The sequence below is a fragment of the Spinacia oleracea genome, chromosome 6 (genome assembly GCF_020520425.1).
Source record: "Spinacia oleracea cultivar Varoflay chromosome 6, BTI_SOV_V1, whole genome shotgun sequence".
In the NCBI taxonomy this organism is placed as follows: domain Eukaryota; kingdom Viridiplantae; phylum Streptophyta; class Magnoliopsida; order Caryophyllales; family Amaranthaceae; genus Spinacia; species Spinacia oleracea.
This window is the reverse complement of record NC_079492.1, coordinates 15,328,072-15,346,835: the sequence shown is the minus strand read 5'-3', so window position 1 is coordinate 15,346,835 and position 18,764 is coordinate 15,328,072. Positions and strand designations below refer to the sequence as shown.

At 44.1% G+C, this 18,764-nt stretch overlaps 1 protein-coding gene across 6 annotated transcripts; it reads right to left on the bottom strand.

The window, feature by feature from the left end:
• Positions 1 to 3,252: 3,252 nt before the first annotated feature.
• LOC110789698 (cytochrome P450 81Q32) lies at positions 3,253 to 18,509 on the bottom strand. 6 transcript variants are annotated; one of them, XM_056831162.1, is made up of 5 exons: positions 17,387 to 17,522; positions 14,589 to 14,704; positions 13,039 to 13,348; positions 12,752 to 12,942; positions 9,783 to 12,676 (listed from the first exon to the last, which is right to left on the bottom strand). In XM_056831162.1, the coding sequence occupies exons 2-5, from the start codon at positions 14,694 to 14,696 to the stop codon at positions 12,083 to 12,085; spliced, it is 1,203 nt and encodes a 400-aa protein (XP_056687140.1). In that variant the 5' UTR covers positions 14,697 to 14,704; positions 17,387 to 17,522; the 3' UTR covers positions 9,783 to 12,082. The 6 variants fall into 6 exon arrangements, 5 of the variants coding, with proteins under 5 accessions (XP_056687137.1, XP_021850094.2, XP_056687140.1 ...); XR_008923128.1 differs by lacking the exons at positions 9,783 to 12,676; positions 12,752 to 12,942; positions 13,039 to 13,348 and adding exons at positions 3,938 to 4,069; positions 16,002 to 16,169 and having other exon boundaries at positions 17,387 to 18,509; XM_056831161.1 differs by having other exon boundaries at positions 12,752 to 13,348.
• Between the last annotated feature and the right edge of the window lie 255 nt (positions 18,510 to 18,764).

Here is an 18,764-nt window from a genome sequence, read left to right as displayed (position 1 = left end):
TTGTACAAATGTAAATCTGTCAGCAATTTATCCGTTTCTATGGACGTGGGTTCCCACTTTCCCTAGTTTTTTTTTTAATTATTTATTCAAGTAAAGAAGAAAGTGGATAGTGGGTGAATGATTTATTATATCCCGTAGTAAATAAATTAAGTGTAGGGATCATAATAAAGAGATAAATATTACTTTCTTCGTCCCATAATTATCTTCCTGTTTGACCAAAAATACGGATTTTAAGAAAAGTGGAATATAATACATGAAAAAGTGGAATAAAGCAAATGATGATTGAGTTGTATGGAAAAGTGGAATAAAGTACATGTGGAAAAAAAATATATTACATGGGAAAAGTGGAATATAGTACATGAGTGTGGTTTTCAATTCAATTTTACTCCCTCCGTCTCTTTTTGTTTTTTACGTTTTCCTTTTTGGGTGTCCCAAAATGTTTTTTACATTTCATTTTATATTATCACATAAATTATTTAATATTCTATCAAAATTTGCATGTGTCCAATTGCTATTTTAACCAATTAAATCCATTTGGTCATTTAATCTCTCACACCTTTTCATGAGAACATTTACTTTTTCTCATTTTCTCAATATCAAAATTTTGATACGGAGTATATTATAAATAAACGTATTTTTTCTCGTTTATATAAAAACTTAAAAGGATCTTAATGCACATTAATTAATCGTTAAAAAGCGTGCAAAATACCAAACGTAAAAAACAAAAAGAGACGGAGGGATTAATTAATATAGTACATGAGAAAGTGGGGACCTTAGTAGCCAAAATTAGAAACATGAAGATAATTTTAGGACGCTCGTTTAGAAAAGCAGGAAGATAATATTGGGACGGAGAGAGTAATATAATTGGAGATGGAGACCAAAACATGTCAAAAAAGGAAAGTGTATCTCTTTTTAAAATTCGATTTTTTAAGGAAAGTGTATCTTTTCTTAAGATACTAAAGGAGTATTACCTAACCAAAGAGGTAAAAAAATACTCTTTTTGTTCTTTACATTTTCCTTTTTTAATGTTTCAAAATTTTCTTTGCATTTCCTTTTATATTATCACATAAATGCTTTAATATTCTATCAAAATTAATGTCTCACATTTTTCCATTGGGACATTAATTTTTCTCTTCCCAATTTCAGAATTTTAATAAAAGTGAAAATATTATAAATAAACGTAATTTGCCTTGTTTAAATTTAAAAAATAGAGAATTTCAATGCACATTAATTAGTCGTGAAAAATATCAAATGTAAAGAACAAAAAGAAACGGAGGAAATACAAAGGAATACCAAACAATAGACCACCACCAAAAAGTCAAAAATAAATGAAGCATCGGTATTTTTCCTCCCTACCATCTAGGAAGGGTTGAGAAGGAACAAATCACCTTCTATATAAACATCCACTGGCTTTTGAGCCTATTCAATGAACGGATAATTATATAGTGTTTAGTAAAAATTGCTAATTTGTTGTGGTTTGTGATACTAGTGGGAATATATGGTTTATATAGATGTGAAATTTGAAAGTTGAAAAAATATACGTCATCCGTCCCGGAATATTCGCACCGTTTTGACTTTTTGCACTATTCACATAATTCACTTTGATCCTATTTTATTTCTAGTATATGAAAACAAATATTAGTATATAATAAATTGTTGGCTTCATCTTAATATATATTTTTAAAATATTAATATTTTATAAGCTTTTATAATATGCAATTCAAGATATTAGTGATCAAAATTGTACATTGGCAAACGTGTCCAGTCAAAACGGTCGGAGTATTCCGGGGGGGTGGGAGTATAAATTAGATGGTGAATTAATAACGAGTGTTAAAGAGGGAGATGGGGTGGAAGAGGTTATATGAATTAAACGGTGAATTGTGTTGAATGGAGAATATAAAGTGGAATAGGTGTTGAAACTGTAAAATATTTCGTATAACAAACAATAAAAAGAAAAATTGAAAAATAAGAACAAATTAATGGAAGAAATATGAGGATGACAAATCCCATCCAATTATCTATGGTCTTCCTTTTTAAGTACTATGTATAGATAGGACAAACATTCAAGACCTAAAGAAATTACTCATTACATAAGTGCATCTACAGTGAACTCTATAAATAACAATATTAACAATATTTTGCCGTGTACCACAATTTCCTTCAAATACCAGTCGGTTCCTTTGCATCCATATCTCATACACAACCTCGGTGAAGATCATAGCATGGATTATGACCAGGAATATGTCATTTTAAAATATGGAGAATTATGTGTTTGATTGTCTCATATTAGTCGTGGGCATACACCTCTATTTATATTACAAACATGATATTATACAATTTGTAGGTATCCTAAATCTATAGATTTCTATCTCATATGATATTTTGCCCTCTATGATAACTACGGTATCCTCAACATAAAGATAACAATACAATTATATTTTGAGTGTTAACTTTAAGACAAGGTAGTCGTGTCTTTCATATGCATGGATCATGTTGTGGGTCCATCCCACTTTTTGTACAACCAAGTTCTTTTACCTTGTGTTTTTTACCCCTAAATGGGTTGGTTTATCTTGGAAGCCTTATAGTGTTTGATGTATAGTTATTGATTAAGGGGAGTTAGGTCCGCTGGAAGAAAAAATCAGAAAACACACAATCAAAAGAAGGGGAGAGAAAAAGAGAAGAGCTGGTCGTATTTTCAAGGACGACCTCCACGAAGTTGTCTTTTGCCGGAGTTTCAACCGTTGGATTTTGCTGAAATTTGGTTGTTGGGGACACATAGAACCTTGTTTTGAACGGTTAGATTGTTGTTTTGAGCTCTATTTATTCATGATCGCAGCTAGACAGAACTTACGAAATTGGGTGATATTCTTCATCTTTTATCTCTCAATTGTAGATCTCGTATGTATGGAAGTGTTGGTGGGTTGTGAACCTTTGTATGGTTGTTTTGGGTTCTTTTTCCCTCAATTTTGTCACAATAAGAGAAGGTGACAAGGGTGGACTCCTCGCAAATCCCTTGGGTTTTTTTACTCTTTATATCAAAAGTGTTTTCCACGTATAATTCATGTGTGTTGATTGCATTTTATTCTTCCGCATTTGACTTTTAGTTGTTGTCCATTATTTGTTATTTGGTAGGTTGTTTGTTTGGTAGATTATTTGTGGTATATTGGAGTTGTATTATTTGGTTGATTGTCTTGGAGGTGATCCTTGTGGGTAGTTGATATACTACTTGGGTACAATGATGAATATGATTGATTATTGACGAGGCCCTATTCAACCACCTTCCTTTACTAACTTTGACAATACAACAACAATGATAAAATACATAATTGATATAATCACAACAATTAATATTACTATTTATCTTAAAGCACAACTCGTACTCTACCGCTTCTATCACTGCAACAATAACGATAAACCCTTTATATTTTGGGTATTAGAATTGGGATAGGACATGCATCATGGTAGGGCGAGTGCGACACTTAGCCTGTAGGGGATCAATTTTGGTTAAGGAAACACCCCCACTTTCTTCCATGCCTACCAATTCCTCGCCAATTCGCTCCCATTCGAAGCATTGGATCAATATAGCCACTCCCAACCACATTACCTTGACAGCCAAGTGCTCACCTGGGCAAATCCTTTTCCCGGCACCAAAAGGCATAAATTTGTACCCTACTACTTTACTCTTCTCAACCCCAAGCCCAACCCCAACGAATCTCTCTGGCTTGAATTTCCATGGCTCATCCCATATTTTGGGATCGTTGTGTACAGCCCATATGTTGTAGATTAGCATTGACCCTTTTGGTACATGGTATTTCCCTACTTTGAAATCACCCCTTGACTCGTGAGGTAATCCTGTTGGACCTGTAGGGTACATTCGTAGTGTCTCATTTATGATGCACTGCAAGTAAGGGAGGTTGTTCTTGTCTGATTCTTCTACCAAACGATTGTTTCCGACGTTTCTATCCATCTCTTCTTGCGCTTTCTTCAAGACGTCGGGATTGTTGACAAGGAGCGACATCGCCCATTCTATTGTTGCTGCTGAAGTGTCTGTTCCACCTTGAAATAGTGCCTGCAAGTTTGTTTAATTTTGTTACATACGGAATACGTACATGACATTGACATAGAATGCGTAACTCCTAATCAACAAATTAAATGGCCATTCTTCACATACCTTCAGTCTTAATCACTAGATTAAAACCTCACTATATTGGTGTTGTGGGCAAAATTACCGTGCCTTCGTGTACCAATGAGGACGTGACACATGGCACGTATTGCGCCCCCTAAGCAGAAATCATACGAAGTCTACTCCGAGGCATGAGTATTAATCTAGGTATCTACAATGTATGTATTTAAGTGTGTATAAATGTATGTATAAAACCTATACCTGGAAAGGGGCTTAATTAGTATGTATCCCAAGTGAATGACTAAGCACAATAGGCCCAAACAGCCCACTATTGCCAAAAGAGACCAGAGAATTGTAAGGAGAAAGGACACGTGTCCTCCTCCCATTCCCCAGCCAATCATGTAAGGGGAATATTAGGTCATTCCCCCAAAAACCTAGTACTATAAATATTCCCACTTCCCTAGAAAAAGGGGTCACAATCAATACATTCTAGAGCAATTGCTGCTCTGCCTTCTCTCTACTTTCTCTCTCTATAAAAATACAATCTTGTTTAATCTGTAAAAGTTACCAAGAAACCTCCCAGGTATCTTACCGGAAAAACCCCACAACATTTGGCGCCGTCTGTGGGGAGGTACGGTAACATGGAAGATCAACGACAGGACAACGATGCTGGGCGGCCTACACGCGTAGAGCGGCCACCCCTCGAAAGAGAAATGCCGACTGAACATCATACGCCGGCCACAAGAATCACTGAAGATGCCGCACGTACATTTGCGGCCGGGCACACCCCTCGTCACACTGCCGAGGTAGAGGTGCTCAGCGAGGAGGACGACCAGGCCAATCGCACCCCTCCTGGAGGACACCTGGATCCTCGGGTGGATACGGTAATAGAGGAGAACCCTGATATGCCTGTCTCTGTGGGTGCTCTTCGGGCTATTTTGGCTGAGTTCCAAGCTGATGTAGGGAAGACAGTTAATGCTGAGGTACAGAAGAGTATGCTGATTTACACCACTGCTGTGGCTGCAAATCATGAGAGGCCGGCAAGCAATAGGCCAACACTTTCTTTGCGCCCCCAAATGTCTGGACCAGGCTGACAGGCGAGGACCTAAGGAGACAGCCGCCAACAAGTCAGCCAAATCAGACCATGTCTTACCTACCACGCCGAATGCCACGGCGGCTGATCGGAGAAACGTCCCGAGGACGTGAGCAGCCACGCGCAGAGCAGTTGCCCGACTCTGAGTCGGAACTTTCTGACACTGGGTCAACCCCCGTCATGCCGGATAGACCTCTCCCTCATCCAACTTATACGCATCTGAGCCAGGCACGTCCAGGGGCCACCCGTCCAACCCGTCAAACTCGCGGACGCGAGTCCTCCCTGCGGCTACCTTACTCCAGGCGTCAAGACCCTGTATATCACATTCAGGAGGGGGTGTCCAACATGGCCCTAGGGCACACCACCCCTTTTGCAGACTCTATCATGAGAGCCCCGAGGGAACCCAAAGTCAAGCCGCCCAACATTGATGCTTACGATGGTACCACAGATCCGGACATGCACCTCTTGGTTTACCGGCATCACATGTATGTCCAAGGAACAACTGACTCAACTTGGTGTAAGTATTTCCCGGGCACACTCAAAGGAGTAGCCTCTAAGTGGTTCGAGAGACTTCCAGCCGGAACTATTCGCTCTTTTTCGGAGCTCGAGCTATTGTTCTCTACTCGGTTCATGGCTCACAAGGAAGAGAAGAAGACGAGCATGCATCTGAGTAGGATTCAGCAAGGGAAGGACGAGTCCCTGAGGAGTTATGTGAAGAGATTCAATCTAGAGGCAGGGCAAATTCCGGATTTGCCAGATGGTGTTGCATTCGATAACTTCATTCGAGGGCTTAAAAAGGGCTCTTTCAAGTTTGATCTGGTAAAGAAAAGCGTCCGAACAATGGCAGAAGTGCTGGATGAGGCGGAGGCCTTCATTCATGCAACAGAGATTTGCAGCGTCCCGAAAGACCCCAGAGGAAGTGATAACGCCGAGCTAGCGGCAAAAAAGGAGAAATTTGAAAAGAAGAACCGGCCTAACGGGACGTGGGCTATTGCAAAAGAATCAGACAGGGCCCCCGGAGCGGCAGGTCAGAAACGGCCCAGAACTTATGATCGGGAGCGTTTCGAGTATAACACAGACATGTACACAATCCTGATGGACGTCGGGTCCAAATATGACATTGATCGTCCATTTCCCATGAAGTCACCACCAGAAAGTAGGGACCCCAAACTGTACTGTCACTTTCACAGTGACATTGGGCATGACACCAATGAATGTAAGAGCTTGAAAAGGGCATTGGATGGCCTAGCCACCAAGGGGTTCTTAAAAAGTTATATCAGCAGGAACACGGGAGGTTCTGGCAAACCCTTCTACAAGAAAAACAAATCCCCTCCCTCGGAGGAAGATGGGAATCGTACCGACCCAGAGTGCGTGGCAGTCATCTCAGGAGGATTGGCCGCCGGCGGGCCGACCATGAGGGGCCAGAAGGATTATGCCAAGCGATTGGGACAAGTGATGCTGTCCGGCAAGGCCACAGTTGACCCGTTTCCAAAAGTTGAAATCGGCGAGGCCGACCGTGGGAAAATCTCCACCCCGCATGACGATCCTTTGGTAATTGAGTTAAAAGTTGCTAACCTAAGGGTTAGGCGTATTTTGGTTGATACAGGAAGTTCGTCGGACATAATTAGTCTAGAGTGCTTGAATCGGCTGCAACATGATCCCTCAAAAATTGAGAAAATCCACTATCCCATTATAGGCTTCGGAGGTAGTGTCATCCACCCAGTCGGCATAATTACCCTTCCTCTGAGGATGGGAAATAAAAAGGAATCTCGGCAAATGGATGTCCGTTTTCTCATAGTGAAAGATCTGACGGCATATAACATCATCTTGGGGCGTCCCACGTTGAACAGGGCAAAGGCTGTCATTGTGACTCATCTGATGCTTCTTAAGATCATTTGTGACGATGGGAGCGTCAGCACTATACATGGTGACCAGCAACAAGCTAGAGATTGCTACCTAACCACCTTGAGTCCAGAAGCATGGGGGACGGGTGAAGAGAAAGGGACGTGGAGCAACAAACGAAAATGTGGCGACACGCAACCCAAGGTTGTCAAAGAAACATTAACTATCTCAGCAGGGCACATGGAAGAGAGACGCCCAGAGCCTGTTGGGGCCCATTTCAATGTGGTTTTAAACACAGACAAACCTGACAGAGTAGTGCCCATCGGGATTTCTCCTGACGACCCGCTGGCGGCAGAATTGGTCCACCTTTTGAGAGAATTTGAAGATATCTTTGCTTTCACGGTGGACGAAATGCCGGGTATTGACCCTGCTGTGGCCGTCCATAAGCTGAATGTGGACCCAAACTTTAAACCGGTTCGTCAGAAGAAAAGGAACCATGGGGAAGATAGAAATCAGGCGGCAGCCGCGGAAATACAGAAGTTGATGGAGGCTGGGTTCGTCAGGCCTAGTCAGTACCCCGACTGGGTTGCTAATGTGGTCCTCGTCAAAAAACCTAATGGTACCTGGAGAATGTGTGTTGATTACACCAACCTCAATAGGGCATGTCCAAAGGACAGTTTCCCATTGCCCAAGATTGACCGGCTCGTCGACTCTACAGCGGGGCATGCCATGATGAGCTTTATGGATGCCTACTCAGGGTTTCACCAGATTCCGTTGTGGCCTGACGACCAGGAGAAAACGTCATTTGTTACTGAACAAGGCCTTTACTGCTACAAGGTGATGCCGTTTGGGTTAAAAAATGCACCGGCCACTTTTCAGCGTCTTATTAACACTGTGTTCATTAAGCAGCTCGGCAGGAATATTGAAGCTTACATTGACGATATGATCGTAAAAAGTAAGCTGAGGGCGGCGCATATAACTGATCTCAGAGAGACATTTGAGACTATTCGAGCTTACAACATGAGGTTGAATCCTAAGAAGTGTGTGTTCGGGGTGACGGCAGGCAAATTCTTAGGTTTCTTGATTGATGAAAGAGGAATTGAAGCCAACCCAGACAAAATCCAGGCAGTAATTGATATGAGCTCACCAAAGACAGTGAAGGAGGTCCAGCGGCTCACAGGTTGCTTGGCCACCCTGGGCAGATTCCTTTCCAGGGCTGGAGACAAGTGCCACTACTTTTTTAGATCTGTCAGAAAGAAGGCCAAGTTTGAATGGTCGGACGAGGCCGAGGCGGCATTGGTCAGATTAAAGGAGCACTTACACACCTTGCCTCGTCTTGTTAGTCCCTTGCTAGGAGAGACTTTGTACATGTATCTCGCCGTGTCCGAGCACTCGTTGAGTGCCGTTCTACTGACAGAGAGGGAGGGAATACAGATGCCGGTATACTTTGTCAGTCATGTTCTTCAAAATGCTGAAGTTAGATATCCTACAGTGGAAAAGTTTGGCTTAGCTCTGTTCATGGCCAGCAAAAAGCTCCGTCCTTATTTCTTAGCTCACAAAATAGTGATCTACACCGATCAGCCGCTCAAACTGCCCTTCACAAAGCTGGAGGCGTCAGGACGAATGCTGAATTGGGCAATAGAGCTGAACGCCTTTGATATCACCTATGAGCCGAGGAAAGCTGTCAAGGGGCAGGCATGTGCCGACTTCATTGTTGAAATGACGAGGCCAGACTTTGCCAAGAATACAAGCACAGTGTGGACAGTGTATGTAGACGGCTCATCCACACAGAATGGATGTGGAGCAGGGATAATCTGTCACTCCCCAGAAGGAGATACTTTTGAATATGCTATGCGATTTAACTTCCAGGCGTCAAATAATGAAGCCGAATATGAAGCCCTGCTTTGTGGCATTAAAATGTGTAAGGCGGCAGGCGCCGAGGAGATTGTAGCACTATCTGACTCCCAACTGATTGTGAGCCAAGTTAATGGGACCTACGAAGCTAGGGATCCGACTATGGTCAAATACATGCAGGCCGTCCATCAGGAAGTAGAGCCACTGAAAAGTTTTGAAGTAAGGCAAGTCCCTCGCTCGGAAAATAACCAAGCTGATGCCCTGTCAAAGTTGGCAAGTTCCGCGTCTTGTGATACCCCTCGGCACGTGTTCTGGGAGGTAAAAGAGCACAAAAGTGTTGAGCAAATGGAAGTGGAAACTCTTGACAGAACGTCCACATGGATGGATGACATAGTAAACTTCAAAATGAATGGAGACTTGCCCGAAGACTCAAAGGAAGCGGCAAAACTTCAAAAGAAATGTTCTTGGTTTGAAATGTGGAACGGCACCCTCTACAAAAAGGCCTACTCCCGTCCTTTGTTAAGATGTGTAACACCTGAGAAGGGGCAGGAAATTTTAGAAGACCTTCATCAGGGGTTGTGCAGCTCGCATATTGGTGGAAGGGCTTTGGCTGAAAAGGCACTTCGAACCGGCTATTACTGGCCGACCCTTAAGGAGGACGCAATCTCACTGGTCAAGAAGTGTGACAAATGTCAGCGCTTTTCTCACCTAATACATCAACCGGCACGAGTTCTGACGCCCATTATAAGCCCAATTCCATTTGCTAAATGGGGGATGGATCTCCTAGGCCCATTCACGACCGCACCAGGAGGAAGGCGTTATGTCATCGTTGCCGTAGATTACTTCACCAAATGGGTGGAGGCAGAAGCGCTCAAAAACATAAAAACTGCTGATGTGAGAGCATTCATTTGGAAGAACATCATGACTCGCTTTGGGATTCCACAGGCTATAGTCTTCGATAATGGGCCCCAGTTTGAGACGCCTAAGCTGAAAGAGTGGCTGGCAGATCACGGTATACACACCTGTTTTGCATCAGTCGGACGACCCCAAGCCAATGGTCAGGTTGAGGCGTTCAACAAAATTATCTCTGAAGGAATTAAAAAGAAGCTTGACGAAGCCAAAGGTCTATGGGCTGATGAGCTGCCAAATGTCTTATGGTCCATCCGCACCACGGCTAAGAATTCAACCGGTGAAACACCCTTCTTGCTAGCCTATGGCGCCGAGGCTGTCCTACCCATAGAAATGTGTGAGCCAACGTTGAGAGTCATGTTGTATGACGAAAATGCTAACTGGGAGACAATGAAAGCAGCCTTGGACTTTCTGCCCGAGGTTAGAGGAAATGCAGCGCTCAGACAACAGCTGTACAAGATAAGGATGGCAAGAGAATACAACAAGAGAGTCTCTAATAGAGTGCTCAAAGTGGGAGATTTTGTCCTCAGAAAAATGGAGTCCACAGGACGAGCAAATGAACAAGGTAAGCTGACGCCCACTTGGGAGGGACCTTACGAGATCTATGATGAAGTTAGAGATGGAACCTACCGCATTCAAGACATGCAAGGCCGCCCTATTTCACGCACTTGGAATGCCGACAACCTCAAGAAATATTTCTTCTAGATATGTGCTAAGCCTTGTCTTACTTACCACGATCCATTGCCCAAGGGGCGGCCTCTAATGGTCATAGTAGGGTAGTAATTACTTTTGTAACCGGCTAAATTCGCCTTGCAAAGTTATAAATAATACTACTCTATTTGTTTCGTAATATTTATTGTTCGCACAATGAATATAAACATATACACTCCAATGCATAACCAAAGCCTAATTGTATGACGGCCTGAGAAGTGGCCCAGATTAGCAAAAACTCAGCAAGACTAATTGTTTGAAGCCTAAGAAGTGGCCCAGATTAGCACCAAGTTGTAGGCTGATCACCTATCCAACTCCCCTCCTAATATAAGCAAGCCGCTGGCCGACCAGTACAGCATAATACGTGCCAGCGGCATGAACAACTTTGAAACATAGGTTGTTCGCTCAAAAGCCCATCGGCATAAACAACTTTGAAACATAGGTTGTTCGCTCAAAAGCCCAGCGGCATGAACAAACTTTGAAACATAGGTTGTTCGCTCAAAAGCCCAGCGGCATGAACAACTTTGAAACATAGGTTGTTCGCTCAAAAGCCCAGCGGCATGAACAAACTTTGAAACATAGGGTGTTTGCTAAAAAGCGCGGCGGCACGCATGTTTGGCCGGCCAGTCCATTTGACGAGCATGTCTAGCGGCAATCATACCTATTGATTGACTTGCGTCAATCAATATCGTTATAGACACGCTCGCCAAAGAAAGTGACGACCAAAGTAGGGCCTAGCGCATGCTCAGTTGCCAGCGGCACCAACCACTTGGAAACAAAGGTTGTCCGCTCAAAAGTTCAGCGGCACGATTAACTTCGAAACAAAGGTTGCTTGCTAAAAAGCGCGGCGGCACGAATGTTTGGCCGGCCAGTCCATTTGACGAGCATGTCTAGCGGCAATCATACCTATTGATTGACTTGCGTCAATCAATATCGTTATAGACACGCTCGCCAAAGAAAGTGACGACCAAAGTAGGGCCTAGCGCATGCTCAGTTGCCAGCGGCACCAACCACTTGGAAACAAAGGTTGTCCGCTCAAAAGTTCAGCGGCACGAACGTTTGGCTGTACAGTCCATTTGACGAGCATGTCTAGCGGCAATCATACCTGTTGATTGACTTGCGCCAATCAATATCGTTATAGACACGCTCGCCAAAGAAAGTGACGACCAAAGTAGGGCCTAGCGCCTACTCAGTTGCCTGCGGCATTAACGTGCTTAGTGTACACTCGGATGCACCTTGGCAACCATACCTATTGATTAAGCCTATTAAGCCTATTGATTAAGGAATAATCAAATTATGAAGAGCAAGTAAATGCGAGATAGGAGAAACATCAAAAAAACCTATTTACTTATAAAACAACGCCCGTAGAAAGGCGTGTGAAAGTAGCTCAGAATTCCTGACCAGAAAAAAGAAAGAGAATTGTTGTGTGCTCAGCAGGCACAATGATACAGACGCCATCAGCGCCAAAACTTTACAACATAATTGTTTTTGCCCTTAGGCACGGGAACGCTTGAATAAAATTTTTTAAAAAAAATAGGAAAGGAAGCAAATCAGGGGGCGGCCGCATCGTCCTCGTCATCAGATGATACAAACTCAGGGGGCGGCTGACCAAGACGTTCAGCAGCCAACACAGCGGCACTGTGCTCCATTCGCCGCTGGAACCACCCAAGATCATACTCTGACATGTGGCTCTCCCAGGCGTGCTTAACAGCGTCCTTGGTCGCTTGTTCCCCCTGATCATAGGATTCCAGAAGACGCTCACGCAAGGTGCGAACTTGCGATCTGGCCGTCTCTAGCTCCCCACGAAGATGCTCGGCTTCCTCAGCCGCCTCTTTGACCTGAGGGTACTCCCGCAACTGGTCCTGAAGCGCCCGTATTTCCGCCGCCGCTGTCTTGGCCTCCTCGACCATTGCCACCATGTCCTTGTCCTGCGCCAAGATCTTCTTAAGCAGCTCGGCCTTGTCAGATCTCAACGCAGCCACCTCCTTCGCTTGAAGGTCTATGGTCGTCTGCATCTGCAGGCGGACCTCTTCAATGGACTTGAACGCATAGTCACCATGGTGGGTGGACTCAGCCACCTGAGCTTTGAGCTCCTTAGCAGTGCGGGTCTTCCAGCTCTTGCAGAATTCCATGCGGCAGAACAACTGCAGAAGAAGCTACATATTAGTAAATGACTCTAAAAGGGAAGACAAGTACAAGCAAGTTGGAAATCGACTTACGTCGAGAAGAGTGGCCTGGATCGCACCAAACTGGGCGTCAGTCTTGCGGCCAGGAAGAGAAGCAACATACTCTGCGGGGACGGCCTTAAAAACCTTGCGGCATATAGCCGCCCTATCCTTTGACGAATAGTGGGGAGTAGCAGGTACGTTCTCATCCTCGGCAGCAGCTGCATCCTTCCCTTTGTCTTTGGCTATAGGAAAAACAATGGCCTTAGGATGACGCGGAGAGTAAGAAGAACTGCCAGAGGAGGCTCGATACGTCTGAACGACGTTCGAATAATACTTACCGCCCGAAGACCTAGCTCGGCGGGCCACCTCCGCCGGTATCTGAGAGCGGACGTCGGCCGGGATTCCCGAAAGAGGGTCCTCCACCAAGTCCACCACCAGAGACGGCTTGTCCACGCCCATCTCTTCGTCATCAGGGCATCCCCCCTCAGCAACCTTCGACTCGTCTTTCTTCACGAGACGGCGAGGTAGGGGTTTTGGCTTCTTGAAGGTACTCGGAGTCTCCGAGCCAGCCGGCACAGCTCTCTTCTTCAGCTGGGACAGAGTCGTCCCCTTCTTCTTCCCTGACGCCCTAGCCGCGTCCTTAGCTTGCTAAAAAAGAAAGTAAGGGACGGTCAAATATTAGGCCTCGTCATCTGTCGCAAGTCACTCACCATATAGTGGCTCGTCATTAAAAAGGACGCCCATCTCAAAAATGACGAGGCGTACCTCATCAATCACAAGTCACTCACAAGATAGTGGCTCGTCATTTAAAAGGACGCCCGTCTTGAAAATGACGAGGCGTACCTCATCAATCACAAGTCACTCACAAGATAGTGGCTCGTCATTTAAAAGGACGCCCGTCTTAAAAATGACGAGGCGTACCTCATCAATCACAAGTCACTCACAAGATAGTGGCTCGTCATGAAAAAGGACGCCCGTCTTAAAAATGACGAGGCGTACCTTATCAATCACAAGTCACTCACAAGATAGTGGCTCGTCATTAAAAAGGACGCCCGTCTTAAAAATGACGAGGCGTACCTTATCAATCACAAGTCACTCACAAGATAGTGGCTCGTCATTTAAAAGGACGCCCGTCTTAAAAATGACGAGGCGTACCTCATCAATCACAAGTCACTCACAAGATAGTGGCTCGTCATGAAAAAGGACGCCCGTCTTAAAAATGACGAGGCGTACCTTATCAATCACAAGTCACTCACAAGATAGTGGCTCGTCATTAAAAAGGACGCCCGTCTTAAAAATGACGAGGCGTACCTTATCAATCACAAGTCACTCACAAGATAGTGGCTCGTCATTAAAAAGGACGCCCGTTTTAAAAATGACGAGGCGTACCTTATCAATCACAAGTCACTCACAAGATAGTGGCTCGTCATTAAAAAGGACGCCCGTCTTAAAAATGACGAGGCGTACCTTATCAATCACAAGTCACTCACAAGATAGTGACTCGTCATTAAAAAGGACGCCCGTCTTAAAAATGACGAGGCGTACCTTATCAATCACAAGTCACTCAATAAATAGTGGCTCGCCATTAAAAATGACGCCCGTCTTAAAAATGACGAGGCGTACCTTATCAAGTGCAAGTCAATCGCAGAAAAGTGGCTCGTCATTAAAAAGGACGTCCGTCCCAAAAATGACGAGGCGTACCCTATCAATCACGAGTCACTTGAAAAAACACTAACTAAGGGGCCCGTCAATAAAAAGTGACGAGGCCTACCTTAGCAAACACGGGTCAGATATCAGGATATCGGCTCGTCACTAAAAAGACGTCCGCTGTAGACGCTGGACGGGAGAAGTTTAACTTGCAAAAACAACAACCTAAGAGAATACTCACCTTCTCCTCCAACTCGGCCTTGGCTTTCTGCATCTTGGCCTCATAGATGTCCGCCATCCAATCGGTCATATCGCCCTTCCCAATATCCGCCGCCGATAGCTTGCTCATTCCTTCCTCTGTGAACAAAAGAAATCCAAAGTTAGAAAAAATGAATAGACCAACGCGGAACGGCACATAAATTGGCATACAACCTCGAGTCATGGAATATCCTAAGCCTACGGCCGCTAGAAAGGCCTCGTTCCGAAACTGGCTAATGTGCGGCAACCACTCGGCCGGCACATGGAAACTCTTATCCACTGTTAAGTGGTAAGTGTTGGCCCTGAACAGGACCATTATCTGATCCCACTCTTCGGCAGTAAGGGGGGGAAGGGGCTCGTCACGATCCATGAAGTTGGCGTCACAGTTCCAACGGCTCATTCTCTCATACATCTCCTGGTCGTCAGTGTAAAACACGACCCACCTCTTCCTCCACATATGCCACTTGCTGAGCTTGCCGACCACTGTCTGGTAGGTACCACGGCTGCTCAGATTAAACCACCCTTTGGCAGCACTGGGGGAACGAGAGAGGGAGACCAGATGCAGAAAGGCGTTGAAGGACGGCTCCACGTCGTTCAGTGCACATTTGGCAATGTAGCCAAAGATATCCGCCCATGAGTTGGGGGTCAGCTGGGCCACCCCAATATTGAAACCATCTAACACCTCCACAACGAAGGGGTGTGGAGGGAATCTCATGCCGAGTTTGATTGACGCGGCATACACAGGGAATTCTCCCTCGGCAAGCAGGCTGACGGTCGAGTCCAGACCGGCCGGCACGCGCATTTGGTACCCTTCCCCCACGCAGAGGTCATCCCTCATCTTGGCTCCGTGCCTGTCTAGCCACCTCATCCAGCCCACGTCTGGGTGAATCTCTGACGGAAGCAATTGGGCCTCCTCCCGTCCTCTGGGCCTAATAAGCTGGGGAGCAGCTTCTTGTTCCTCGGCGGCCGATGACAATGGAGCGACGCTTGGCTCCCCCACTGCCTGGCTCGCTGCACCCTCCGACGAGCTTGCCGCCTGCTCCCCCGCCTCGACGTACTCGTCGATCTCTTGAAAGAGTTCGGCAAATTCTTCGTCGACTGCCGAGGCGGTGGAAGAATATCTCTCCCTAGGAGGTGTCGATGCTTCTTCCCGCAAGCGCAGGCGCGTCGGATCTGCCGTTTGCTTGGTTCTAGCCATGCCTTCTGCATAGTGAACGAAGCACGGCTTAGGGGTGACCAACAATGAAGAAAAAGACGCGATTGGACGTCCGCCCCGACAAAAGATGAACGGCGGAAAAATCTTAAATAAAACCTTTAAACCCTTACCTAGTACTAAGAGGTCGGCCGCTAACAAAGAGAAAATGACAAGAGGATAACAAAAATGGCGAAAACTAACCTTGAAAGATCTGCGAAGTACTTGGTGAAGAACAGGATGAGTATCGCGAAGAACGGGATGAATTTCACGAAGAACAGGATGAGTGTGACGAGGAAAAGGATGAGTCTCGTGGTGGCCGGAAATCGCCTGATGGTGGTAGGAACACGCCGGAAATCGCCTATGAAAGCTCTGTGAAAATGAAATGTAAAAAATGAAATTTACCCCCCTCACCTCTATATATAGGGAGGGGCAAAATGGAGAAAGGTGACACGTGTCACCATCTCAACACCTGACCCAAAGATGAAGATGCAAAACAAGAGTCAAGAAGCGATACCCGGAATGTGTTTCCAGAAATGCCCTTCTTGAGGGGCAAATGTTGTGGGCAAAATTACCGTGCCTTCGTGTACCAATGAGGACGTGACACATGGCACGTATTGCGCCCCCTAAGCAGAAATCATACGAAGTCTACTCCGAGGCATGAGTATTAATCTAGGTATCTACAATGTATGTATTTAAGTGTGTATAAATGTATGTATAAAACCTATACCTGGAAAGGGGCTTAATTAGTATGTATCCCAAGTGAATGACTAAGCACAATAGGCCCAAACAGCCCACTATTGCCAAAAGAGACCAGAGAATTGTAAGGAGAAAGGACACGTGTCCTCCTCCCATTCCCCAGCCAATCATGTAAGGGGAATATTAGGTCATTCCCCCAAAAACCTAGTACTATAAATATTCCCACTTCCCTAGAAAAAGGGGTCACAATCAATACATGCTAGAGCAATTGCTGCTCTGCCTTCTCTCTACTTTCTCTCTCTATAAAAATACAATCTTGTTTAATCTGTAAAAGTTACCAAGAAACCTCCCAGGTATCTTACCGGAAAAACCCCACAACAATTGGTATACTAACTACGTTTACAAAATGTTTTAACTTTTTATTTACACTTTTGTTTTATCTATTTTTTGACATGAAAAATTACTATCTTACCTCTCTTACCCACAACGTTTACAACTTTTCACTCACTTTCTCTTACTTTATTTACTTTTTCTTATATCCATGATACCCATCAACCATACTTTATCCATATTTTATTAATTAAATCCACCCACCTTTTATACATTTTTTCTACTTTGTCTTAATATTTGTGTAATAGTAACCGTAGATATCATTTTGAAATGAACGTCATACATGAGATTGACAAAGAATGTGTAAATTCCTTATCAACAAATTAAATGACGAATCTTGAACAACCTATGACCTATTATACACAGGTCCTCAATTTTAACTATTAGGCCAACACCTCATTATATTGGTATATATATATATATCAACAATTTGATAACTAATTAAATTAGGACATAAGAAGCTATCAACAAGATAGATAGGGAATTAGCATGTTACGTACCAAAATGAGGCTTCCAATCATGTCATCAGAGTAATATTGAGGATCCTCCTTTTGCAAGGACAGTAAAACATGAATCATTGCCCTTTTCCTCCCATCAGACAAACGTCCTTCACTTTCCAACTCTCTATGTTCTTTCATTAATCCTTGCATAAACTCATTCTTTTCTTTTGTTAACTTCTTCATAAAATTCTCAGGTGATCCTAAAAACACCCTAAACCACCTCAAAAATGGCAAGAAATCCTCCAAGTTATTCACCCCACTAACTCTAAAACTACCCTCCACAATTTGTTGGAACCTTCTAGAAGCTTCCGTCGTCCCCTTCCTCGCCTCCTCGTCATAGTTACTCTTCCCTATTAACATCCTCATCATGTTATCTAAGGTGAGCCCGAAACAAGCCGACTTCATCTCCACTATTCCGCCATTCTCGGCGCTCTCTTTCATTACCCTACTGATAAAGGACCGGGCCACTTTGGCCCGGATCCCTGACAGGATTTGCAGCCGCTGAGGGGATAACATCTCAACGGCTGCAATCCTCCGTAGGTTTTTCCAATGGTCCCCGTAAGGGGACCATGCAATGTTAGTATAGTTATTGCCGCCATGCTTCCCAGGGAGGAGCCGGGGGCGGTCAACAAAGACGTCACTCTTAACAAGGCACTCCTCAACCGCCTCCGGAGAGGAGAGTAAGAGGACGTTCCGAGCTCCCATCCTGAGGTACAAGACCGGGCCATAATGGGCCGCTAATCGGGCTAGGGAGCGGTGGATGGGCTTTTTAAACAGGTATAGGTGGCCTATAATAGGGAAAGAAAGAAATGGAGATGGTGGTAACTTCCCCTTGAGCTTGAAATTGCGTAGGATGGTATGGTTAAGAGTGAAGTATGTAGCTAGGAAAATTGCTACATACTTGAAAACTATGATAATGGTATCCATATTCCAATCTTTTGATAATAATATCATCATATATTTTTTTATTATGTACTTCGTTAGTTCCTAGAAAATTTAGGCACAAAATAAATGGGGGTTTATAATTTTGGTGTCTTAAAAAAAAATTTGACAGGGATATCTTAAATTTATAGTGGTTTTAGTTTTGAAATTTTCATCATTTGGGGTTATTATAGGAAAGTTTAAACCCGAAAACGATTTATAACCACCAATTTGTTAAATATTAATCTAGAAAAATTCTAGAAATATGTGATTGTAAATTATAATCTAGAATAATCTTAGGAAATATCTAGGAGTTAGACTAGAAAAATCTAGTAACTAAAATATTTAGAATTATCCTAAGAAAAATCTAGATAAATGAGGAGAGTAGAAAAATTTAGAAATCAGAATACAACCACTATAAATATGTTGTATTTGCATAAGTTTAGATGTGAGCCAA

Bases quoted from the DNA above. Each gene is read 5' to 3' on its own strand.
- LOC110789698 (XM_056831159.1), bottom strand. From the start codon at position 18,343: ATGATGATATTATTATCAAAAGATTGGAATATGGATACCATTATCATA. The intron at 16,170-17,386 runs GTACGTAACATG...TCATTTTCACAG, and splicing joins TGATTGGAAGCCTCATTTTG to AGCTTTCATAGGCGATTTCC. The intron at 4,070-16,001 runs GTTAGTTTTCGC...ACAAACTTGCAG, and splicing joins TACTTCGCAGATCTTTCAAG to GCACTATTTCAAGGTGGAAC.